General features: G+C 42.8%; 2 protein-coding genes and 1 long non-coding RNA gene across 3 annotated transcripts; 2 read left to right on the forward strand and 1 right to left on the reverse strand.

Annotated features, from left to right (window-relative positions):
* Positions 1 to 1,421: 1,421 nt before the first annotated feature.
* On the forward strand, positions 1,422 to 16,476 carry LOC5517206 (neuronal acetylcholine receptor subunit alpha-7). Its single transcript, XM_048728359.1, has 6 exons — positions 1,422 to 1,616; positions 7,281 to 7,426; positions 7,679 to 7,723; positions 8,546 to 8,655; positions 14,697 to 14,932; positions 15,352 to 16,476. Exons 1-6 carry the CDS (start codon positions 1,547 to 1,549, stop codon positions 16,032 to 16,034), a joined length of 1,290 nt encoding a protein of 429 aa, XP_048584316.1. The 5' UTR covers positions 1,422 to 1,546; the 3' UTR covers positions 16,035 to 16,476.
* LOC125564749 lies at positions 7,730 to 8,034 on the forward strand. The gene is made up of 2 exons (XR_007309773.1): positions 7,730 to 7,849; positions 7,889 to 8,034. It is a non-coding gene; the product is annotated as an uncharacterized LOC125564749 (long non-coding RNA).
* A 295-nt stretch (positions 16,477 to 16,771) lies between the features above and the next one.
* Positions 16,772 to 25,903, reverse strand: LOC5517153 (potassium voltage-gated channel protein Shaw). Its single transcript, XM_032387174.2, has 2 exons — positions 24,500 to 25,903; positions 16,772 to 19,193 (listed from the first exon to the last, which is right to left on the reverse strand). The coding sequence occupies exons 1-2, from the start codon at positions 25,049 to 25,051 to the stop codon at positions 17,448 to 17,450; spliced, it is 2,298 nt and encodes a 765-aa protein (XP_032243065.2). The 5' UTR covers positions 25,052 to 25,903; the 3' UTR covers positions 16,772 to 17,447.
* Between the last annotated feature and the right edge of the window lie 688 nt (positions 25,904 to 26,591).

Here is a 26,591-nt window from a genome sequence, read left to right on the forward strand (position 1 = left end):
TGACTCGTTATACCTGTATACTCGTACTATGGCATCGACAATATCAAGCTTTAGACACGAAAGACGAAAACACGCCATAACGGGACAAGATCCAGACAAGAGATTGGCACACAGACTAATAGAATAATAGAGGGGATGAGATGAAGAAGAGGGGGGTTGAGATAAGCTTTCTCACTCCATATTGGTCATATTTCTTCAAGCCATTGCCCGCGACTATGTGTTTAAGGAATCCTTATTTTGTTTGATTTAACTTATGAATCTACGTCAAAACTTGCGCCCTTGTTGTTTAAGGAGTAGGGAACTAGACATTAGTAGTCTTCGCGAGGTTGATGACGGGCTCATATTGATACAAAACAAAAAGACTCAACTCTGAAATTGGCAAGCGAGAAATGTTGGCTTCCATTAAGTCACATCATCATCGCACCTTGTGTGTGGACCCCTGTCGGCTTTGTCATCCTAGCGGAACAAAATGCCACTAGAAAGCATCCACTGCCCGCATCAGTTGATTTTGAGAAGCTTTTGTTTTTATTGAATTTGGTTAATGGAGTTTAAAATTTTGGCTTGGATGTTTATTTCGCGATTTATTTAAAAAAATTGAATTCTAATCTAGAATAAAATACAAGATGTGTCTGGCTAAGGCTCTTTAATTCTTAAACATGTACGGTTTACATTCACCAAAGGGAGACCTTTCTTGCTTTTTAATCAATAACACGACAACGACTACACAATAGAATTTGCCGCTCTAATCCTAAGTGGTATCTCGTAGTATGTACGTCATTTCCTATACGCAATTCTCTTGAGACCCTGGTACCGCCCCCTCACAGACCCCCCCCTTCCTCGCTTTGCCCTGTGTGTAATTCTGTATATTGTGGACACACAAAATGGAAAACAACTGGAACTACTCAAAGAAGAATTTTGTAAAAGGACGTTCGACAACCAAAGTTGCAAATAAAGAGGGGAAAAAAACTCGACCTATTACAAAGTATTTTATTCGTCCTTAGCCATGATCGAATCGATGGTCGAAGAATTTAACACTACGCATTGACGTTATGTGTTTTAACGTCTCTGTTTTAACCATCGAACCACATGACTCTTTGCTCCTCGACCATCCAGAAAGTGTTTACAGAAGTGCATAACTAGGAGTTTAGAATCCATCCATTTAGAATCCGATCAATCAGAATGATCTATTTGTTGAACACTTCAGTCCATGATCAAATAAAGTTTTTTAGTAAATGAACAAGCACGTAAACTCCTCACCATTCACCTCCTTCAATAAGCTTAGAACAGTGAGTAGAGAAGGGGGTGATGGTCTCAAACGAAAACAAACAAGCATACAGTATAACCCACACAAATAAACACGCATGTCAATGTGACGTGTTTCCGCTAACACGCTTGATTAAGATTCAAGGAGTTACGCAACTATTATTGGGATTACTGCATACCACAAAGTCATTCACGTTGCTCAGAAATAAAGAAACGTTGCACGAAACGGTTTAAACGAGGAGCAAAACATACTCAATAAGCTATCCTGTCCATCTTTGAAAAGATGCTGCTAGGACACAGTCCAAGACTGGTGATTCTAGTCTTTGCAGGCGTAATAATTCAACTTCTTACAGGTAAACGAGCCCTACTTATGATCTTGTTAAAATGTCTTGCTTCCTTTGAAAAGTTGGAAGGTAGCACTTGTAATTCTACAGTCGAAACAGGGAAAAACCTGGGGTTAAATAGAGACAAATATATCGAGCACTTTTAACAGGTAATCGTGCCCTACTTATTAACTTACTGATTGTCTTGCAACTTTTGAAAAGTTTGTGGGGTAGGACCTATAACAATACAAAACACGACAACAAACTGGCTTGAATAGAGACCTAGGATTGATAAGGTGATTATCGGGTGGATATAGAAAATATAAAAAGTGCGTGTTTTAATTTGCGACAGGTTTCTCGTGTTTTATAACAAAATTGTTTAGAAAGCAGTAATATCTGCAAGTAAGAATTATCGGTTTAGAAATTTATAAGCTTGAGACATCCCCTGATAATGCAATAATGTATAAGCGCATATAAACAGCCTTGCTAATGATTGGCGAAGACCTAGATAGCGCCAAGGGTCTTCTTTACAAGGTCCAACTGCGCCACCCAGCTGCGGCGAGCCGTAAAACTAAATAGAGCTGGTGAGTGAGACAAAATGGAATAGCATTTGCTGATGAGTAAACATCAAACGCCTTTTCCATTTAACCCTTACACAAGTTTTTGCAAAAAGCAAGTGTCATCATCAATTAAACTATACTTATATACTTTTTTTTCAATCCAGATTCCAAAGTCACCACAAGTTTATATTATTTGTTGGTTATGATAAATACGGCTTTCTCACCACGTTATCAATCAAATAAACATTGTCAATTTGAGTAAATAGAACTTAATTGTATCCAAGATATTTTAAATGCATATTTTGACATTTACATGACGACTTTATTCTCCGTAGCTAATGGCGTTTCTCCAATCTCCTTTGCACGATTGATCACGACGATTCGCAGAAATCTCGCTGTGACAAACCTAATTACTGTAAGGAGATTCGATTGTGTTTCCCAAACCCCCAAACACTCAGTAAGACAACTCGTATCTTCTGCTACATGGATCGGAACATCAGTCTATTTGGCCGTGTCATGTATCTATGGATAAACTCTATGAAAATGCCAAGTTTGTTTACATTACTGTTTCCGTGGCAACAGTGAGCCCCTTAAATTCACTAGTGCTGTTCGCTGGGGTCAGTACGCAGCTGTTACAAGCTGCAATTTGATTGGGCAAATGAACAATATCCGCACCTCGACACAAAGAACGAGAAGAATAGAGACAAAAGAACACTTTTGTAGAACAAAGATAATAGGAGACAAAGAAGCTGCGTACTAATTCGCTGTAGGGAAATTTTTGAAAAAACAACTTTAGGATATTGCACTTTCGACCTTGGACGACACTTAGAGGAAGTTTTATTAAAATCTTTAATAGGAATTCTGAGATCTTGGTGCATTTATATTTTTAGTCACTGTTATTTTTCCACTAGTCATTTTAAACCCCCACCCTCATGGTCTCTGGGAAGTGTGGGGTTAAGGTGGGGGTTAATAGAACTTTTGAAGAAGAATCTGTCCTGAGGGGGTGGGGGAATTGTCAGTTTTTGACTCTAAGACTTGTCCCCACCATGGGGACTTGGGGACAAATGAATAACATCACAAAGGTACTTTGTGTCATGTCAGTTTTTGGGTTTTGAGTCTCTCTTCTTCTATAACAAGCAATTCCATGTATCAATGTGGCAAGCTGCACGATGAGATGAATATGCAAAAACGAATATGAATGATAACTAACGCCAGATGAAGATAATTTATTTTGGGGATGGTTTTTGGGATGGTTTTCATAGTTATTAGTACAAATTCGCTGAAGTGTACTGGCTTTAGAGATAAAGGCTTTTTTCAGATGACTTGTTGTAGGGTAGTTGCGTGCCTATAATTTGCATCCCGAGGGGTATGGGAATTTGACTGCAGTTTTGTCCCTAGGGGGTGGGGGCTTTCCTCTGTTTTGTACAGCGTCAAAGCTTAATCCCACATTCGTCCCAGGGACCATGGGGGTGGGGGTTTCAATTGACTAGTGCATTACTCACTTTGGAATTCGCCCGTGATATAAATTGATGGGAAAGGAATATTTATACCGTTGTTATTTAGCTGCCTCTAATTTCTAATAACATACCTAAAATAAAAGGGTTTTGTTGATCGTAAGTTTTAGGGGCCCTTTTCTGGGGACTATTTGATACTTTCAACATAAAGAAGATGAGCTTTTTTTTGGCCGCAAAATAAAATTTTCCCGATTAATTTTTTCGTCGCTTTCGTAGAATAAAATTAATATATTGAGAGACATTAGGGTTAACTTTGAGCTCCATTGTAGGGTTGCAGGTAAGAGATTAGATTTTTTTTAAATGGGCATTTCAAGCGCAGACTTTGCGCTTGTTTTGCTGCTTCGCTTTGGATATTGTTCGTTTTACTTCGTTGTACTTTTTGCATGGTGTTGGCATAACGCGTGTATTAATCTTGAGTGTATGTCGTGTCGTGGCACAACGCATGTATTGAGCGCGAGTTCATGTCGTGGCTTAACACGTGTATTGAGCGCGAGTGCATGTCGTGTCCTGGCATAACGCGTGTATCGAGCCCGAGTGCATGTCGTGTCGTGGCATAACGCGTGTATTGAGCGCGAGTTCATGTCCTGTCGTGGCGTAACGCGTGTATTGAGCGTGAGTGCATGTCGTGTCGTGGCTTAACGCGTGTATTGAGCGTGAGTGCATGTTGTGTCGTGGCGTAACGCGTGTATTGAGCGTGAGTTCATGTCCTGTCGTGGCGTAACGCGTGTATTGAGCGCGAGTGCATGTCGTGTCGTGGCGTAACGCGTGTATTGAGCGTGAGTGCATGTTGTGTCGTGGCGTAACGCGTGTATTGAGCGCGAGTGCATGTCGTGTCCTGGCATAACGCGTGTATTGAGCGCGAGTGCATGTTGTGTCGTGGCGTAACGCGTGTATCGAGCGCGAGTGCATGTCGTGTCGTGGCATAACGCGTGTATTGAGCGCGAGTGCATGTCCTGTCGTGGCATAACGCGTGTATCGAGCGCGAATGCATGTGTCGTGTCATAACGCGTGTATCGAGCGCGTGTGCATGTCGTGTCCTGGCATAACGCATGTATTGAGCGCGAGTGCATGTCGTGTCGTAGCATAACGCGTGTATCGAGCGCGAGTGCATGTCGTGTCGTGGCATAACGCGTGTATTGAGCGCGAGTGCATGTCGTGTCGTAGCATAACGCGTGTATCGAGCGTGAGTGCATGTCGTGTCGTGGCATAACGCATGTATCGAGCGCGAGTGCATGTCGTGTCGCGGCAAAACGCGTGTATTGAGCGTGAGTGCATGTCGTGTCGTGGCGTAACGCGTGTATTGAGCGTGAGTGCATGTCGTGTCGCGGCAAAACGCGTGTATTGAGCGTGAGTGCATGTCGTGTCGTGGCACAACGCATGTATTGAGCGCGAGTTCATGTCGTGGCTTAACGCGTGTATTGAGCGTGAGTGCATGTCGTGTCGTGGCGTAACGCGTGTATTGAGCGGGAGTGCATGTCGTGTCGCGGCAAAACGCGTGTATTGAGCGCGAGTGCATGTCGTGTCGTGGCATAACGCGTTTATGGAGCGCGAGTTCATGTCGTGGCTTAACGCGTGTATCGAGCGCGAGTGCATGTCGTGTCGTGGCATAACGCGTGTATTGAGCGCGAGTGCATGTCGTGTCGTGGCTTAACGCATGTATTGAGCGCGAGTGCATGTCGTGTCCTGTCATAACGCGTGTATTGAGCGTGAGTGCATGTCGTGTCGTGGCATAACGCATGTATTGAGCGCGAGTGCATGTCGTGTCGTGGCATAACGCGTGTATTGAGCGCGAGTGCATGTCGTGTCGTGGCATAACGTGTGTATCGAGCGCGAATGCATGTGTCGTGTCATAACGCGTGTATCGAGCGCGAGTGCATGTCGTGTCGTGGCATAACGTGTGTATCGAGCGCGAGTGCATGTCGTGTCGTGGCATAACGCGTGTATCGAGCGCGAGTGCATGTCGTGTCGTGGCTTAACGCATTTATTGAGCGCGAGTGCATGTCGTGTCGTGGCATAACGCGTGTATCGAGCGCGAGTGCATGTCGTGTCGTGGCATAACGCATGTATTGAGCGCGAGTGCATGTCGTGTCGTAGCATAACGCGTGTATCGAGCGCGAGTGCATGTCGTGTCGTGGCATAACGCGTGTATCGAGCACGAGTGCATGTCGTGTCGTGGCATAACGCATGTATTGAGCGCGAGTGCATGTCGTGTCGTGGCATAACGCGTGTATCGAGCGCGAGTGCATGTCGTGTCGTGGCATAACGCGTGTATTGAGCGCGAGTGCATGTCGTGTCGTGTCGTGGCATAACGTGTGTATCGAGCGCGAATGCATGTGTCGTGTCATAACGCGTGTATCGAGCGCGAGTGCATGTCGTGTCGTGGCATAACGCGTGTATTGAGCGCGAGTGCATGTCGTGTCGTGGCATAACGTGTGTATCGAGCGCGAGTGCATGTCGTGTCGTGGCATAACGCATGTATTGAGCGCGAGTGCATGTCGTGTCGTGGCATAACGTGTGTATCGAGCGCGAATGCATGTGTCGTGTCATAACGCGTGTATTGAGCGCGAGTTCATGTCGTGACGTAACGCGTGTATTGAGCGTGAGTGCATGTCGTGTCGTGGCTTAACGCGTGTATTGAGCGCGAGTGCATGTCGTGTCCTGGTATAACGCGTGTATTGAGCGCGAGTTCATGTCGTGTCGTGGCATAACGCGTTTATGGAGCGCAAGTGCATGTCGTGTGTGGCATCGCGCGTCTTGCGCGTGCTTGAGTAGACGTGCGTGAATGTATACGTATGAAATTGTGAATATTGTGAGTATATAGTTGATTGAAACGAGGTTGTCGTCAACCGGCTGCGACTACGCGACAAGCCCGCATGTAAGCATGGGTAAAAACCACTTAAGCGCCTAGTTGCATACAACTATTTCATCAATAAAGGTTGTCAGCGCAAACGGTGAATGGCAATTGCCAAATGGCAGTTCTACGACCGAAAGGTGCTTATGGATATTGATTATTTGTAAAAATAAAATTGGTAAATAAACTCAAGCGATGTCAGAACCATAAATTAATTACATTTATTGGAAAGCTCTATGTTTTATCTATGTTTCTTAATTTTTGGCTTTAGGGGTTTTTACCCATGCTTACATGCGAGGTTGTCGCGTAGTCGCAAAACCGGTTGACGACAACCTTTTGTCAAACGACTATATATACATCGCACGTGCCGTGCCACGAGCCAGTAATAGCACGTGACTTATCTTCTTAAATCCTTGTAGGTGTGCGTTGTTTGCTCATCACTACTTTCCCCCCTGGATTTGGGGGCCTTGCCTTGTATGCTTGGTTTCTTAATTATGCATGTTTCGCATGTTCACTTACACTCGTGTGTCGATCTGGATGTAATTGCCCTCTGGGAGTTTGGTCTTATTGATTGTATATAGATATCGCTAGTGTATATGTTATGTCTTGACACATCTCGTGGCCAGGTGTTGCCCTGGGACTTGGGTTCTCATGGGTCGTGGGAACACATCCTTCGCAAAGATCTTCTCAGTAATTACGACAAAGAAGTCCTTCCACCAGGCTCTTCCTCGCTAATGTATGTGTTTTTTTTTACACATCTCGTGGCCAGGTGTTGCCTTGGGAAAGGGTTCAAATGGGTCGTGGGAACACATCCTTCGCAAAGATCTTCTCAGTAATTACGACAAAGAAGTCCTTCCGCCAGGCAAGCCGCTAGTTGTGAAATTTGCTGTTCGTATTCAGCGACTGGCAAAAGTGGTGAGTAAACTTTTTTTTTTACCTCAGACCTTCAGCAAATGATAACGCTGGTGCACCCTTGCACTCAAAGCGCACTCACCTTTCAGAGGGAGGGTGAGCGCTAGACTATACTTTCGGTTACCAATTCTTTTTGCACACTCCCTTTTTTAGAATTATCCCCCAAAATTTTACATGGCAGTGGTATCCACTTACCGTGAACACTGAAAAGTAGTGTTTGTGATATCACCACGTAAGGTCGCTTTTCCTCCCCAGGACAATAAAGATGAGCTGTTTACTGTCGACACTTGGACTGTGCTGGTAAGTAAAGGGCTCCCGTCTTTCTTTTTATTTCTTCTTTAATTTCCCATTGATGTACATGGACGAGCCGTTTTATGCCCACCAAGGGAGGTCAAACGAAGGAGCTGATCATTCATAAGAAATATTGTTGGAATAATAGATTGGAGTTGTTCAGATATAAATAAGACTAAGCTTTGGTTTGTTTGAAACCCCCATTTCAATTTTTCTTTTTTGATATTTGTTTGCGTTCCTTTAATTTCTGGAATGTCTACATAATTAAAGAAACACCAGTGAATCTCACGTGCTGATTGGTCGTGAGCTTTAAATGAGTGTAAAAAAAAAGAAAGAAAAACGGACAGACAACCTTGTGTTGCTTATTAACGCATTTCGAAACCAGGAGACAGTTTTTCTCTTGAATTTAAACAGGCAATGTCTGCTTATGCTTGATTTCTATCTTGACGTTTTACCCATAGCCATACAATCATCTTTGGAAGCCGTGCGTGATGCTAAGAGCGGTGCTAAACAGACTACTTATAGCATGATAGATATATCTTAGTTATTTTATAAACGTAATTACTTACGAAAATAAGTGGAAGGCTAGGTTTTTCAGGGTTGGGAGTTGGGAGCATTGTTAAAAAAAACCTTGTGACTTTCTAGATTTTTTTTTCTATCAATTCGATGCTAAGATAGGTGCCATGAAAAGGCCGGCATCGGCGATCAAAAATAACCCCTCACTATTGACCAATCAATAACAAGTCAATAACATATAAAGAAATAAGTCTGAGATATAGTGTATACTGTATAAGTCGCAACTTTCTCATTTTGATTTATGCTTGGTTTTAGACTTGGGAAAATTCATTCATGAAATGGAACTCTAAAGACTATGGCGATAGAGACCGCATCCGCCTTAGCCCATCCGAAGTCTGGGTCCCAGATATCGTGCTATATAACAAGTATGTTATCCCCCTCCCCCCCCCAAACACACACACATACACACATGCCTACTATATGGTAGCGAGTTCCTTTCTTCCTCTCTTCTTTCCCTCACATTCCTCCCTTCCTTCCTCTATTCTTTTCCTCACATTCCTCCCTTTCTTCCTCTTTTCTTTCCCTCGCATTCCTCCTTTCCTTCCTCTATTTTTTCCCTCACATTCCTCCCTATATTCCTCTCTTCTTTCCCTAACATTTCTCCCTTCCTTCCTCTATTCTTTCCCTCGCATTCCTCCCTTTCTTCCTCTCTTCTTTCCCTCGCATTCCTTCCTTTTCTTCCTCTTTTCTTTCCCTCACATCCCTCCCTTTCTTCCTCTCTTCTTTCCCTCACATTCCTCTCTTTCTTACTCTCTTCTTTCCCTCGCATTCCTCCCTTCCTTCCTCTCTTCTTTCCCCCGCATTATCCCTTCCTTCCTCTTTTCTTTCCCTAACATTCCTCCCTTTCTTTCTCTCTTCTTTCTTTCGCATTCCTCCCTTTCTTACTCTCTTCTTCCCCTCACATTTCTCCCTTCCTTCCTCTATTTTTTCCCTCACATTCCTCCCTATATTCCTCTCTTCTTTCCCTAACATTTCTCCCTTCCTTCCTCTATTCTTTCCCTCGCATTCCTCCCTTTCTTCGTCTCTTCTTTCCCTCGCATTCCTCCCTTCCTTCCTCTCTTCTTTCCCTCACATTCCTCCCTTTCTTCCTCTGTTCTTTCCTTCACATTTCTCCCTTTCTTCCTCTCTTCTTTTCCTCACATTCCTCCTTTTCTTCCTCTTTTCTTTCCCTCACATTCCTCCCTTTCTTCCTCTCTTCTTTCCCTCGCATTCCTCCCTTTCGTCTCTCTTCTTTCCCTCGCATTCCTCCCTTCCTTCCTCTCTTCTTTCCCTCACATTCCTCCCTTTCTTCCTCTGTTCTTTCCTTCACATTTCTCCCTTTCTTCCTCTCTTCTTTTCCTCACATTCCTCCCTTTCTTCCTCTGTTCTTTCCTTCACATTTCTCCCTTTCTTCCTCTCTTCTTTTCCTCACATTCCTCCCTTTCTTCGTCTCTTCTTTCCCTCGCATTCCTCCCTTTCTTCCTCTGTTCTTTCCCTCGCATTCCTCCCTTTCTTCCTCTGTTCTTTCCCTCGCATTCCTCCCTTTCTTCCTCTGTTCTTTCCCTCGCATTCCTCCCTTTCTTCCTCTGTTCTTTCCCTCGCATTCCTCCCTTTCTTCCTCTGTTCTTTCCCTCGCATTCCTCCCTTTCTTCGTCTCTTCTTTCCCTCGCATTCCTCCCTTCCTTCCTCTCTTCTTTCCTTCACATTCCTCCCTTTCTTCCTCTCTTTTTTTCCTCACATTCCTCCCTTTCTTCGTCTCTTCTTTCCCTCGCATTCCTCCCTTTCTTCCTCTGTTCTTTCCTTCACATTCCTCCCTTTCTTCCTCTCTTCTTTTCCTCACATTCCTCCCTTTCTTCGTCTTTTCTTTCCCTCGCATTCCTCCCTTCCTTCCTCTGTTCTTTCCTTCACATTTCTCCCTTTCTTCCTCTCTTCTTTCCCTAACATTTCTCCTTTTCTTCCTCTGTTCTTTCCCTCGCATTCCTCCCTTTCTTCCTCTCTTCTTTCCCTCACATTCCTCCCTTTCTTCCTCTGTTCTTTCCTTCACATTTCTCCCTTTCTTCCTCTCTTCTTTTCCTCACATTCCTCCCTTTCTTCCTCTGTTCTTTCCTTCACATTTCTCCCTTTCTTCCTCTCTTCTTTTCCTCACATTCCTCCCTTTCTTCGTCTCTTCTTTCCCTCGCATTCCTCCCTTTCTTCCTCTGTTCTTTCCCTCGCATTCCTCCCTTTCTTCCTCTGTTCTTTCCCTCGCATTCCTCCCTTTCTTCCTCTGTTCTTTCCCTCGCATTCCTCCCTTTCTTCCTCTGTTCTTTCCCTCGCATTCCTCCCTTTCTTCCTCTGTTCTTTCCCTCGCATTCCTCCCTTTCTTCGTCTCTTCTTTCCCTCGCATTCCTCCCTTCCTTCCTCTCTTCTTTCCTTCACATTCCTCCCTTTCTTCCTCTCTTTTTTTCCTCACATTCCTCCCTTTCTTCGTCTCTTCTTTCCCTCGCATTCCTCCCTTTCTTCCTCTGTTCTTTCCTTCACATTCCTCCCTTTCTTCCTCTCTTCTTTCCCTCACATTTCTCCCTTTCTTCCTCTCTTCTTTCCCTCACATTCCTCCCTTTCTTCCTCTGTTCTTTCCTTCACATTTCTCCCTTTCTTCCTCTGTTCTTTCCTTCACATTTCTCCCTTTCTTCCTCTCTTCTTTCCCTCACATTCCTCCCTTTCTTCCTCTCTTCTTTCCCTCACATTCCTCCCTTTCTTCCTCTCTTCTTTCCCTCACATTCCTCCCTTTCTTCCTCTCTTCTTTCCCTCGCATTCCTCTCTTTCTTCCTCTCTTCTTTCCTCCGCATTATCCCTTTCTTCCTCTGTTCTTTCCTTCACATTTCTTCCTTTCTTCCTCTGTTCTTTCCTTCACATTTCTCCCTTTCTTCCTCTCTTCTTTTCCTCACATTCCTCCCTTCCTTCCTTTCTTCTTTCCCTCACATTCCTCCCTTTCTTCCTCTGTTCTTTCCTTCACATTTCTCCCTTTCTTCCTCTCTTCTTTTCCTCACATTCCTCCCTTCCTTCCTCTCTTCTTTCCCTCACATTCCTCCCTTTCTTCCTCTGTTCTTTCCTTCACATTCCTCCCTTTCTTCCTCTGTTCTTTTCCTCACATTCCTCCCTTTCTTCGTCTCTTCTTTTCCTCGCATTCCTCCTTTTCTTCCTCTTTTCTTTCCCTCACATTCCTCCCTTCCTTCCTCTCTTCTTTCCCTCACATTCCTCCCTTTCTTCCTCTGTTCTTTCCTTCACATTTCTCCCTTTCTTCCTCTGTTCTTTCCTTCACATTTCTCCCTTTCTTCCTCTCTTCTTTCCCTCACATTCCTCCCTTTCTTCCTCTCTTCTTTTCCTCACATTCCTCCTTTTCTTCCTCTTTTCTTTCCCTCACATTCCTCCCTTCCTTCCTCTCTTCTTTCCCTCACATTCCTCCTTTTCTTCCTCTTTTCTTTCCCTCACATTCCTCCCTTTCTTCCTCTGTTCTTTCCTTCACATTTCTCCCTTTCTTCCTCTCTTCTTTTCCTCACATTCCTCCTTTTCTTCCTCTGTTCTTTTCCTCACATTCCTCCCTTTCTTCGTCTCTTCTTTTCCTCGCATTCCTCCTTTTCTTCCTCTTTTCTTTCCCTCACATTCCTCCCTTCCTTCCTCTCTTCTTTCCCTCACATTCCTCCCTTTCTTCCTCTGTTCTTTCCTTCACATTTCTCCCTTTCTTCCTCTGTTCTTTCCTTCACATTTCTCCCTTTCTTCCTCTCTTCTTTCCCTCACATTCCTCCCTTTCTTCCTCTCTTCTTTTCCTCACATTCCTCCTTTTCTTCCTCTTTTCTTTCCCTCACATTCCTCCCTTCCTTCCTCTCTTCTTTCCCTCACATTCCTCCTTTTCTTCCTCTTTTCTTTCCCTCACATTCCTCCCTTTCTTCCTCTGTTCTTTCCCTCACATTTCTCCCTTTCTTCCTCTCTTCTTTTCCTCACATTCCTCCTTTTCTTCCTCTTTTCTTTCCCTCACATTCCTCCCTTTCTTACTCTCTTCTTTTCCTCACATTCCTCCTTTTCTTCCTCTTTTCTTTCCCTCACATTTCTCCCTTTCTTCCTCTCTTCTTTCCCTCACATTCCTCCTTTTCTTCCTCTTTTCTTTCCCTCACATTCCTCCCTTTCTTCCTCTGTTCTTTCCTTCACATTTCTCCCTTTCTTCCTCTGTTCTTTCCTTCACATTTCTCCCTTTCTTCCTCTCTTCTTTCCCTCACATTCCTCCCTTTCTTCCTCTCTTCTTTCCCTCACATTCCTCCCTTTCTTCCTCTGTTCTTTCCTTCACATTCCTCCCTTTCTTCCTCTGTTCTTTTCCTCACATTCCTCCCTTTCTTCGTCTCTTCTTTTCCTCGCATTCCTCCTTTTCTTCCTCTTTTCTTTCCCTCACATTCCTCCCTTCCTTCCTCTCTTCTTTCCCTCACATTCCTCTCTTTCTTCCTCTGTTCTTTCCTTCACATTTCTCCCTTTCTTCCTCTGTTCTTTCCTTCACATTTCTCCCTTTCTTCCTCTCTTCTTTCCCTCACATTCCTCCCTTTCTTCCTCTCTTCTTTTCCTCACATTCCTCCTTTTCTTCCTCTTTTCTTTCCCTCACATTCCTCCCTTCCTTCCTCTCTTCTTTCCCTCACATTCCTCCTTTTCTTCCTCTTTTCTTTCCCTCACATTCCTCCCTTTCTTCCTCTGTTCTTTCCTTCACATTTCTCCCTTTCTTCCTCTCTTCTTTTCCTCACATTCCTCCTTTTCTTCCTCTGTTCTTTTCCTCACATTCCTCCCTTTCTTCGTCTCTTCTTTTCCTCGCATTCCTCCTTTTCTTCCTCTTTTCTTTCCCTCACATTCCTCCCTTCCTTCCTCTCTTCTTTCCCTCACATTCCTCCCTTTCTTCCTCTGTTCTTTCCTTCACATTTCTCCCTTTCTTCCTCTGTTCTTTCCTTCACATTTCTCCCTTTCTTCCTCTCTTCTTTCCCTCACATTCCTCCCTTTCTTCCTCTCTTCTTTTCCTCACATTCCTCCTTTTCTTCCTCTTTTCTTTCCCTCACATTCCTCCCTTCCTTCCTCTCTTCTTTCCCTCACATTCCTCCTTTTCTTCCTCTTTTCTTTCCCTCACATTCCTCCCTTTCTTCCTCTGTTCTTTCCCTCACATTTCTCCCTTTCTTCCTCTCTTCTTTTCCTCACATTCCTCCTTTTCTTCCTCTTTTCTTTCCCTCACATTCCTCCCTTTCTTACTCTCTTCTTTTCCTCACATTCCTCCTTTTCTTCCTCTTTTCTTTCCCTCACATTTCTCCCTTTCTTCCTCTCTTCTTTCCCTCACATTCCTCCTTTTCTTCCTCTTTTCTTTCCCTCACATTCCTCCCTTTCTTCCTCTGTTCTTTCCTTCACATTTCTCCCTTTCTTCCTCTGTTCTTTCCTTCACATTTCTCCCTTTCTTCCTCTCTTCTTTCCCTCACATTCCTCCTTTCTTCCTCTCTTCTTTCCCTCACATTCCTCCCTTTCTTCCTCTCTTCTTTCCCTCACATTCCTCCTTTTCTTCCTCTTTTCTTTCCCTCACATTCCTCCCTTTCTTCCTCTGTTCTTTCCCTCACATTTCTCCCTTTCTTCCTCTCTTCTTTTCCTCACATTCCTCCTTTTCTTCCTCTTTTCTTTCCCTCACATTCCTCCCTTTCTTACTCTCTTCTTTTCCTCACATTCCTCCTTTTCTTCCTCTTTTCTTTCCCTCACATTTCTCCCTTTCTTCCTCTCTTCTTTCCCTCACATTCCTCCTTTTCTTCCTCTTTTCTTTCCCTCACATTCCTCCCTTTCTTCCTCTGTTCTTTCCTTCACATTTCTCCCTTTCTTCCTCTGTTCTTTCTTTCACATTTCTCCCTTTCTTCCTCTCTTCTTTCCCTCACATTCCTCCCTTTCTTCCTCTCTTCTTTCCCTCACATTCCTCCCTTTCTTCCTCTCTTCTTTCCCTCACATTCCTCCATTCCTTCCTCTCTTCTTTCCCTCACATTCCTCCCTTTCTTCCTCTGTTCTTTCCTTCACATTTCTCCCTTTCTTCCTCTCTTCTTTCCCTCGCATTCCTTCCTTTTCTTCCTCTTTTCTTTCCCTCACATTCCTCCCTTTCTTCCTCTCTTCTTTCCCTCACATTCCTCCCTTTCTTCCTCTCTTCTTTCCCTCGCATTCCTCCCTTCCTTCCTCTCTTCTTTCCCTCACATCCCCCTTCATTCCTTTCTTCTATTGTTTTCTCATCTCCTCCCTTTCTCCCTCTCCTCTTTCCCTTTCCATTCACTTCCAAGCGCTCTATTCCAAATGTCATACATGTCGTTCCCCTTTTTTTCTTTGTCAGCAACTGCATGCTTTTCAAATGTTTCTTTATTTGGCCTTGCTTTTTGAACTTGTATTGTGTTATCGCTAGCGGGGACAGCAACACGCCGTTTGCTGGAGGGCGTAGCAAGTTTCTCACGCAAGTTACGGGGGAGGAAAGCGGCCAGATGACCTGGTCTGGACCGGCAACATTTGTTGGGACCTGCGAGATGTCACTTCAGGTGTGGCCGTTTGACAAACAGAAGTGCTCTCTGTCCTTCGGCTCGATGTCATATGGGAACAATCTGCTGGATATAGAATTTTTCAAGGCAAAGGGTGACAAATCAGGTAGGATATTCGATATATCACGGTCGGTTTAGCCTCGTGAAAATAGTATCAGCATTCCCGGCAAAGCTGACGGTGTTTTCACACTACGTAGCAAGGTATTGTGAAGTTGTCCGCCAACAAGCGTGCCTGTGTCAGCAGTCCTGGCCCTATATTGGCGCTGTATTTACGGACACATAGAGAGTGATAAGAAAGTACGGTTTGTTTGGCTTGGTGGCACGATTGGCCGCTTGCACACACAACTGTGGGACAGGGGGTCAAACTTTCAACTCACTAATCTGAAATGAAGTGATGTATAAGAGACACTTAATCGTTACGACCATTAGTCTATCTGAAAACCTAACAACAAACTAAACCAATCTTTGGCACCCTTGCTGAGATAGCACAAATTGCCTTTTTCTTGATTTTTCTCGTGTTTTTAGATCGATACTTGACGAGTGGAGACTGGGATCTGGTAGAAATCAACACTGCCAAAACAGAGACGAGCTTTGGTAACTGCTGTCCGTACAACTACACCGAGATTCAGTACACGCTCCATATCCAGCGGCGTTACAAGTACCACATGTTCTACCTGGTGGGCCCGTGTCTCATGCTCTCAATCCTTGCAGTACTTGGCTTCTTCATCCCGTCAGAGAGCGGAGAGAGGATTGGCTTTGTCACCACACTTTTACTCGCGATGATGGTCTTCCTGTTGCTGATCCCAGACGCTCTGCCCGAATCCTCTCGGAGCATTCCCATATTAGGAGTATTCATGATGGCGACCCTTGTTATGATCTCGTGTATCCTGTTGGTCACAATCATGGTCCTTAATTTCTATCACTGGGAGGGACACCCACCAAAATGGGTCCAGAAAATGTTTTGCAAGTCAGCCAAGCCTACGAAATCGCCGATTGTTGGAGTTGAAATGAATGATAAGAGTGAAATAAGTCTGAGAGCCGTGCAGCCGTACAACAACCAGCCCAGTTCGGAAAACGTCTCCACCGGGGATGAGAACGCAGCGATGACTTATAGGGAACTGTCTTTGAAACTCGACAAGTTTTTCTTCTGGTTTTTCGTGGTTATCGCAGTTGTTATGTTTTCGATCATTTTGACAAATAGGGGTTAGAACGAACGATTAATGGAAGTTTTTTTTGATACCCTTCATAAATCTGGAATCTGATTTGGATCTGAAATACCTTCCAACATCAACACGTCGTAAGGAATTAGTGAATGTATGCCACGCCAAGTTATAAAACATAAATACAAACCGTAAGGAATTCGTAATAGTTGCTTATTAGTAGGAATGTTATTTAATAATGTATATATCTTTGGTGTTGTTTCTACTTTGATACCATCGATCTGATTGGTAGTATGTCAAAAATCGTTAATTAAATCACCGTTAATTAATTTGGACGTAAATTTCGCACCCCCCTATAAAAAAACTATAAAGCATAAGCGAATTAGATAAAAACGCTACTTTTTCACTTGATCACTCTGGAATATGATAAATCTATAAGTCAAACATTTTTGTAGACAAATCCAATAAACGTCCCGTGGAGATACTGCAACCTCTTTTATCTTTAGGGAGTGGTTAGAATTTTATCAGAACAGTCACGCCCCTCCCCCCCCCTCCCGAAAAAATAGGGTCTACTTTTTTCGGAATTTCGCACCCCCCTGTGTTTTGCATGAATTTTTCTTCTTTTTTTTCTATTCCGTGTTATTGTTTTACGACCGAACAACTTGAGCGATGTGAACCGGCAGTGCAAAAAGAAAAGGCTGTTATTATCGCCATTTTTTTGTTTTTGAAAATGGTCTTTTTATATAAGGAAAGTCAGGTTTTTCTATGCAGAAGTTGACGAAATACCATCACGTGGGAGTGTTTTATTGTAAAAAGAGCGCGAAAAAGTCACCAGCAGACAACAACGTTGAATCGTGGTCTATACAAATTTTATATACAACTTTGGATATTTGGTTTCAATAGAAAACTTTAGGTATATAGTGGAGAATTGAGCGCCTTTTTAATGAAAACACATCTTTATGGATATATTTACTAATTGACTTGACCTTTTTAAATAAAACACGTGCCTTTCACTAAAACCAATAGATAATAAAAGCAACTTCACATTTCTCAACATTTCTTAGCTATTCTTTAATTGAGCTTATTTTGAGATAAGTATGGTATGTCAACTTTTATTATCTCCATACTTTCCTACAGTAGAGCGTCCCAATGAATGAACTCCATAAATTATTTCACTTTCTTCGTATCCAAAATTTATATCCTCACACCTTTAGGTGGAATAAGAAGTAACAAGCAAGAGCCAAGGAAAGACCAAACCTCTTGTTCTATTCTCTTCTCGCCTTATTGTTTCCTATGCTTCCATATTTCCTATGTAGCTCATCGCCTCGTCTGTCACTTGTTGTCACTTGTTGGAATGGGCGCACCACACTTCATGTGTACGCGCCCCGTGCACCCCGCGCTTGCTTTTGTATCTAAGGTATTTTTGTAGACTCAGTCGCTCATTGTCTTTACCTACAATTGTCATAAGGTAGTTTCGAACTCTCTCTTATCTTGTGTCCCCTTGCTGTTATTATTATCATAGGGTATTAGCGGCACAGAGCTGTCCGATTGTTTACTATTTTGCCTCTCCTTGAAATACTCCACCTCTGCCTCGCTTTCGTCACTGCTCACTAAAGGGCACTCTTGGTGGAATGAGTCTACATACGAATCCTTGTACTCGCTCTGAATACCGAAAGGTCTCTCGGAGTAGAACTCTAACTGCACGGGAGACGTCCCCAGGCATGGCATTTCTTTAGTAAACGTGGGGATATTCTCCGTACTAATTTGTATCATACTGTCGTAGTTTATTCCCTCTGTACTAGGGACGAGTACAGTGAACGTTGCCGAGCCGCGGTTGCTATGGCGACCTTGTTTGTTCTGGCACTGACACGTTTCATTGGACATGCCGGATGTAATGCTCGTATCGCCGTCATCGACAGGTAGAGAGCATCTTACGCATGTGCTCGCAGCGCTGGGCGAGTAGGAGTTCCGTGGCGCGTTTAGTAGCGGCGGTCTTTGCGCATTAGATGGCATACTGTGTGAGCGCGATCGTAAGGTGCGATCATCAGGGGCTAGCCACATAGACTGATTTTCATATCTATTATCCCAGTTGGGTCTCGGCACGCTAAGACTAAGTCGCGGCTGTAAAAGGCTACTGTTAGGCGAAGGAGAAAATGCATCTTCATTTTCATGTTCAATAAGATCTCCAAGTTTAGGCGGCGAGCGCTCGTTACGGCTGACTCTCCGCTCAGCGCGCCTGATTGCCGCTGCTTTAGCAGAGGGTGGTCTTATCTCAGTCATCTCTTTCTCCGGGACAGATTTATTACTAGACATACTCCAGCTCCGCACATCCAAATTATTTTGCCTTGTTGTGCTGTTGTTTCTACTGCGCAAGCTGAGTCCATCCTGATCACACGCACTCGAGCTCCCAGGACTTCTCCGCCGCACGGCGCGCCTGCGATGCAGACCCTGCCTAGGCATAGCGGTCGCCAAGGTATCGAAATGAATCTTTGTTTTCTTCTTTGGAAGCTTAAGTCTCGCCTGCGCGTGCGCGTAGTAAAGACTAAAATTGCTACCGATGACAGATATAGGCAAAGCCACCATGAGTACCCCGAATATTGCGCATGCTCCGCCGATGATCTTCCCTTCCCACGTTCGAGGCGTCATGTCGCCGTAACCCACTGTTGTCATGGTAATGAGTGACCACCAAAACGACTCTGGGATGGAGCGAAACTTTGTGGTCTTCCCATCAATGTTTTTCTCCACGTAATAAATAATTGATGAGAACAAAACCACGGGAATGAGTAGAATCAACAGGAGCAGGAACAACTCATACGAGCTTGCCTTCAAAGTATGCATTATCACCTGGAGCCCGTACAGAAGTCGAAAAAACCTGAACAACCTGAGCAGACGGATGACCTGAAGAGCGTCCGCAAGGTCGTGCTCGTGCGGGAATATCAGACGAACATAGAAAGGTATGACGGATAGCACGTCAACCCAGAACGAGTAACTCTTGAAAAATGTCCGTTTGTTTGGACAGAACAAAAGGCGTAGCCCGAGTTCTATAGTGAACCATACCCCGCAGATGTACTCGATGACTGTGAAGGCGACGTACGCGGACGACTCGCTGCTCACACTTCCACCCTCTGTCGCGAACTGTGGCAGAGTGATGGCGCACGCAGTAGCTACAGAGAGCACAATCAGTAGGACGGATAAGATCCAGAACGCCTGAAAACAACCAGAGTATGTATTATATAAAAGAACAGTCTGTCACGCCTTTCTAATAGCTTCATTAGCATGCAAGCCGGCCACTGCGGGTTACGCAAAAATTACAGCTTTTTACATCTGGATAGTGCCTTTCGACATCATGAAGTCTATTTGAGCATAATTAATGCTGTGCTTATGGATGTTTGCACGCTGAGGTTGATTCAATGGGAAAATTCCTTGTTTGGGTTTCACTCAGTGAGAAAGGAATTATCTAGTCAATGGCCTCATACTCTCCAATGTGGGCCATCTTTGCTACCCAACCTTATTCAAAAATTGTTTTCCGGCTTATTCTGGGTTCCTTGGACCTGGAAATGTTTTGTTTGGCTTTGGGGCAAAGAAACTTATAAAAATACTGTTAAGATTATGGGGAAGGAGTTTGCCCGCCTCTCTGTGAAGGTGTTTCCAAGACTCCCATGATGCAGTGCAGGCATGCAATATAGCCTAAAGATGGCGACTCGCCTCTAATGGAGGTTTTAGCATTGGTTATTGTGACTGATGACGTAAAATGGGACCTGACGTAGCAAAATGAAAGTATCTATTTGTGATTTGATCTGTGTTTGCTTGTCTTTATTTGTAGTGGGAAATTTTGTGTCTTTTTTGGTAAGAAATGTTTCTGAGTTTAAGAATTTGTTTACAAATTGGTCAGAAATCAAGGTTGATATTTTGACAATGGAGTCAATTCTATTATATTTCATAGATGCCCTTTTGAAGGTCGTCTATGCCTTTGATGAATCCATGAGTATCCGGGTCTGGTAATGTTTAGTTTGCATTTCTGACCAGCTGACGTTTTGGAGTGGTGCCTATATTTTACGAACGTCTGGGGGCGTTATAGTAATAAAAGACTATCTAACCTGTCGCGTACACATTGGGGGGAGGGCGCACCCCCTCACCCCCCGATTGGCAGCCAAAAAGTTGGTCATTTCTGGAATCTTCAAACACTATGCTTTTTTAATATATGATACCTATAACAGCGCACCCCCCTCCCCCTCAGCAAATCCCGGGTACGCACCTTCTAATCCCACCATAATATGACACTTTGAAATGTCAAACCCAGCAATAAACGGATTCACCTGTCTGTTGCTCTTCACACAACGCCGATTATCGTTTAATTCAAATCCTCTGATTGGCTTAAACAGAGTGGGAATTTTGAGGAATTCAATGGCAATGAAAACACAGGTTTCCCGAACGCGCAGGAAAACTTTACCCCTCAAAACGCATCAAAATCAATAGGAAAGGATTAAGCTATAAAGTTCAAGAATGGTTCATCACGGATCCATTTTATGATTCTACCTTAAATGAAAAACGATTTTTTTTCGCTCACTTTATTGATGATGAATTTTCTAGTAGTGTCTAGATTCTAAGTGTGTACAAGAAGACATAATCTTATTATGATCTCTTGATGTGAATATCAGTAGCTGCTGCGGACATGCTTATGAAATAAAGTGTACTGTTGAAACCTTAAAACCTTCAAATCGATTCAAAGGTAATCAGCAGAGAGTCCTTTAGAGCAAACCGTATAAAAGGTTAAAAGTGTGCTTTCTGCAAAGTTCATATTATCTAAGTACCAAGGCAGGTTCACCCACTTTTGTAGGCCTTGTTAAAGCGAGTATATACAACAGGCTGTTAGGACGTATTATTTTTATTTTTCATTTTTTTATGGCAATCCAACAAATTATTTTTAAAATAAAAGTTACAGACTAGAGCTGTAGTCATAAATGAATATCGTGTTTACATGACAGGGCGGCGGTGTGGTCCCATAAGTGTGTGTGTGTGTGGGATGGGGGGGGGGGGGGGGGGGGGGCGAAAGGGGTGTGTAAATGTTTCAGGAATAGGGGTGGTTGGTGGTTTCAGGGTGGGTGTTGCGCTATTTATAAGAAGCGGGGGATAACCTAGGTTTTTAGGCACGGGATTTTTAACTGTTCAACAAATTTGTTGTCGGTTGCATATGAACCCCTTGAAACCCGTTAGCTTGAAAAAAACGTTCAGATATAAAGAAAAATCCGCTCAGAAAAGTGGGGGGCGCTGTCCCCGCCTACCCCTCCCCTCCCTCCCTCTCCTGCCCCTCCCCTTCCACCGCCCCTGCAAAAATATAATTTCATTAATCAATATCCAGTCAGTGGTCGCGTGTTCGACTTGTTGTGATAGTTTTCTGTTTGGAGCAGATCCAAATTTGTTGTTTGCACTTCACGGGTCTCAATATATTGAGTATTTGCCGAGAGTAGTTCAAGTGATATATTATTCATATTCATATAATTCATGATGCTCCGTTCATAATACACTCTAATAAGAACCTTTTTATAAGAACGTCCAGCCTGAGATTTCACAAAATTTTAAGAACATACAGAATCAAATTGTGTTCATAGTCACAATCTTATCATTGCAATTGATCAGTTGATCATTAGTGCAATTATCTTCCTAATAATTCATTGAGTACTATATTCTTATATAAACTAAAATTTATTCAGCCGTTAAATGTTCCAAAAATAAGAACGGCCCAGCCTCAACTGAAAATTAGACGTTCGTATAAAAAAGAGTACAGCCCAGGTCAAGTTTGACTAGTCTCCCTGCCCTCGCATGCGTTTTTAAGCAGGCGTCGCTCGCTCCCACCCAAGTTTGGGGGTGGGGGGGGGGGGGGGTGGGGGGAGGCCTACAAACATGCCTGCAGACAATACCTTAAAGGTTCTCTTCTACAATTATAGTAAATGTGTAAGAATTGGAAGAGAGCCTCGACTTGTTGCTTTTATCTTGTGAGCATTGAAGAGTATTTCGAACCGGGGCTAGAAACCTGTTCCCAGGCGTTGCCATTTGCATTTAGACGAGCGAGAGCTGGGGAGAGAAAAGAAAAAGGAGGCGGCCATGACTCAACGCTGACCCTCAGCCTTTGGAGCCCAGTGCAACGCAACACCTTATTGTGCGCGAAAAAGAAAACATTGAGTAAATTCCTTCGAGTGGATTAGATGATGAAAGCATTCTTTATTCTCAGCTTTTTAATCTTAAAGGCACCTCGAAGGGCTTACTTATATCTCATTAAATTTAACGTAATAATTGACAGCCTAGAATGCCACGAAAATATCTTTAAAGAAGTAAAATAATTTTGTCTGTTAATGAATGATGCTCTTTTTTGTGCTTAAGATGGAACGAGGGAGATAACAAAAACTCAACGTGTTCTCCTAAACTGTCTAATGTCTCTTCTTTCAAAAACCTCTTCGTCAAAACAAATGCTGACCCGTTTTGCATGTTTGCGTGTTTCCATAAACAGCTTGACCAAGGCCCTGAAGCACTGTAGATTTAACGAAAATCAATGATTCATTTTCTCTCAACTTAAATCTTTAAACGGCAAATTTAACCTAGCGGCCATTTTCCTTTTGAAATCTAAATTGCCGCAAAATATATCGATTGAAACTGCCCAATCCATGCGTAATATCTGTAGAATCTGACGTTTCGCGCTGAATAGATTCTAGTTGAATGTATATGGTATTATAATGTATATGGTATTATAACGGAGACTACAGGGACAAACAACCTGTTCTACTAGAGACACATAATAAATTACCAGTAACATTACAAGAAACAGCGTGGAAATCGGATTCTTCGGCTAAACAATCGCTTTTAAAGTAACAATGAATATGAATGATTGTAAGGAGTTTGATGGTTTTGCCTAGAACGGCTTGAAGTGCGCAGATGGCCTCAAAATAATTAAGATTCCAATGAATAATAAAACAGCCTCAGATATTTAACAAACCGACTCGTATTTTTTAGACCCACCCATATGGCCAGGACCGCTTGCCAGAAAATATTATTATTGTCAGTGAATTTGGGGCGTTTATTGCTTGGATAGCTCTCGTAGTATGCTTATGTTTTTTTTATCAGTCCATATACTGGTATATTTGGCCGACGCCATCTATCCCCCGTATGTCATTAAGGATATAGATAAAGTATAGCTTATAGTTATTGCTAGACGGAACAAATTGCCTTATAACAACGATTTCGTGGCCTTTCGCGCTAGGCTATCCTTGCTTCAGGCATAGACAGGGGTAAATAATGGCTGAGTGGTAGTTTCTACTTAAGGAGGTTTGTGGCTATCTTTTAATGGGGAGCTCTTATGCAACTCCTACTAAGATCACTAAAACAGCTTCCTAAGTGCAGATATAGCTCACATTTACATGCTAAGTGGCGTATTCATTTCGCATCAATCAAAACCCCCCTTTTTATTCAGCTCTTAAATGTGTAATTTCTGCTTGGATTTTTAAAACACTTTTTGGTAACAATTTACGGAACTAAGAACACTTGCAAAATACGCATTGATCTCACTTAAGATACAAGAAAATGGAATTTCCGTACCCCATGGATATTCGCGCCAAGTCAGGTTATCTCAACAAAACACGACTTTTTCTCTTTTTGTTTTGTTTTCCCGAACAATACGATAGTCATATGTTAAACGCGGTTTTCGACGCAAATCCTCCCGGTATTACAATCACTGACAAAAGCACGCGAAATGTTATGTATTCGTGTAAGGCAGAGCCATTCACAGTACAAATTTAAGGTTATTTCCGCAATCGTACAGCTTTCAATTGCCTAAACATACACTTGCTATTTACCTTTGGAGTAGCGTCGCCAATGATAGCAGTATACACCGAAAACTTTCGCGGGAAACTGTAGGAATCTATTTGTACTTTCGTTTAAAAAATATACATACTTTGTGTACATATTGGCAGTATTTGTTGACAGAGTGGTGTTTGCAGCAAATTTTATAGTGAAGCTAGAAAAAGGGTTTAGTGAATTATCATTCGGATGATAAAACAGGCGCGCGCCATTTGATATTACTTTTAGCGTTCGACAATAATATTTAGAATACTTGCAAAGCGCGGGCGCTAGATTTGTCTTTGATATATCGTGAGACAACATCAGGTTAAATTTTCGATAAAGATTTAAAAAGATTGTGAGCCAACTTGAACCTCAAAGCTACTGTTTTATCCCATCGATTCGGATATCCACTCCCTGGGGAGCATAAAACGCTCAATACAGCGCTTCGTGTCATTTCGACAGCCTTTACATTAACTAATTATTTTTAAACTCCAAGGTTACCCAGTTTTAGGGAAAATATTTCCTCGTTCCTAATTATAAACTATGAGTTTCTAATGAATAAACGTGATCGTATCGGTCACACGAGAAGCGAATGGGGAAATTTCGGCTCCCTAAGGAGTTTGCATCTGAGATTTAATAAGCGGGCATGTGAATGGACATAGATAAAAGAGGTTTGTTTTTACCTTGGCTGTTCGCGAAGATCTCGGTTCTTCTAAAATAGCCCATATTCTTGGTTGATACTTTACCCAAAAGGGATGCAGTCCCTTGGCTTTGCTCGTAGTTTCTGTTTCTTCTTGTCGGTCGCTATCAATGTCGGTGCTAAAGTCCGTAACATTAAAGCTCTTCAGGTTGTGTTCAGCTTCGCGGTGCTGCGTGTAAGTGGTCCAACAACATGGTTCCATTTCTTTCTCATCAATTCCCCAGTAAGCCAACTCCTCTTCGAATAACGGTCCGCATACATCATTTGGACAGTGGAGTTTTCCCGTCCGGTAGTAGTTCAAAACTTGGTCAAATATCTTCGGGTGCCTGTCGAAAAAGAGCTCGATTTTTTCCGAGTGGTAGTCTATTGCCTTCGTCACGTTTTCGACCACCCAGTAAAGCCTTGTATCCGGATAATTTCTTATGGTACTCAAGTATGTCTCATGCTTTTGACCACCAACATTTAGCGTGATTCTCTTTTGCGTTGTATCCACTACTTGAGGCATGATTTCTATTCGCTTCTTCTGGCAAAACATTTTTTATCCGGTTAGGCGCCAGGAAATCCTCGGCCGTGCATTAAAAAGGGCATGGTAGTCGATGGCGTATCTACCGTCACACGAGATGATTTGTATATCTTTGACGAGTAGACAAGGGTTTATGAATTCAGCTTTTGAGGCCAGATGTTATTATTTGTGTGCGTCTTGTCACGTTGTCTCATTGGTTAATCCAACTTGCAACTCCGTAAAAACTCAAACTGCCTCAGTTAGCATTCATTAAAGGCAAACAGGTGAGCACTCAACCCGATTCGGCTATCATAGTCGGATGACACTATCTCTTCAGAAATACAATCTTTTCCGGTATGAGAGCATTCTTCTTCTTTAGTAATTAACCAGATTTTATTTGATGCAGAAAACGAGGTTGCTTAGGTCGTATTTGCTTTTCGTTGGAACTTGTGCGAGATTTGATATAAAATTCTTGAGACAAACTACCCTCAAGGGCACAAAACGGATCTGTTCCGCAAAATATCTCGCCGCAGCCCGTTTTTGTGCGCTGGAGCGGATGCTTGGGGTAAAAAATCGTCCCGATCGGTGAAACGGGCAATTATTTATGTTCTAAAATGCCTAACCACTGCTGGGTGGGAAGGGGAGCTCGTTGTATGCCCTTGTACCCCCTCTCTCTCTTTATCCGGATCCTTTCATCCTGTTGTAGGCTCATGCAAAGGCCCCGCGACTCCACGATATCAGCATTGTGATGGCTCTTCATATTTTGCTCATACAATATGACATCTTTAGTTCCTTGTAGAGAAAGACATTAACGATTCCTTATCTTGCATTTAGCGGATTGGAAATTTTGATTTATCAAACACTTTTGCACTCTTGCAAATTGATGTTTGTTTCTTTTGATTGTTTTTTGAATAACTAGTAGAACAAGAAATGTCTTTATAATTTCCTCACAGTAACATGAAAGCGTAGAATCTACTTTACTTTACTTTACTGGTGAGCTTAAATCGTGAGATTTGGAGTATATAAAATCTCTAAACGGATAAAAACACCACAAGACATAATGAGTCTCCCGAAACATTATTACGGCACATACAATCGTTGTAATAAAAGAACCTGACAATAAACAAAATATAGGCATTTTCATATTGAATTGCGACGGAAGCAAACCTCTGCTTTGTCACATTAGAAGTATCATTTTAATTGCTGTTCTCAACAACCTTGTCATAAGCCAGATCTTCTGGTGCTTAGAGGTTGTAGTTTTGGACGTTTAAATTTGTCAAAGAAAATAAAATAAAAAGATCGACTTGATATTCGTTTGCGGAAGACAAAGTCTTTTTTTATTGTCCAGCAAAAAAAGAAATTGCCAGAGATATTATATTGGTGCGTTCAGTATAGCGAGCTCAACGACACCTTTAGTCACAGTTTTGTAATTTCTTCCACTATAACCAGATGCAACTTGTTAAAAGAATTGGACTTCCCAACAATACAAGATTTGTGATGTAATTACTTTAATTTTTATCTTTTTGATAGAGACCGCTTAGACCCAATGGATCATGTTATGTTAGATAATTAG

The sequence above is a fragment of the Nematostella vectensis genome, chromosome 1 (genome assembly GCF_932526225.1).
Source record: "Nematostella vectensis chromosome 1, jaNemVect1.1, whole genome shotgun sequence".
NCBI classification, from domain to species: Eukaryota; Metazoa; Cnidaria; class Anthozoa; order Actiniaria; family Edwardsiidae; genus Nematostella; species Nematostella vectensis.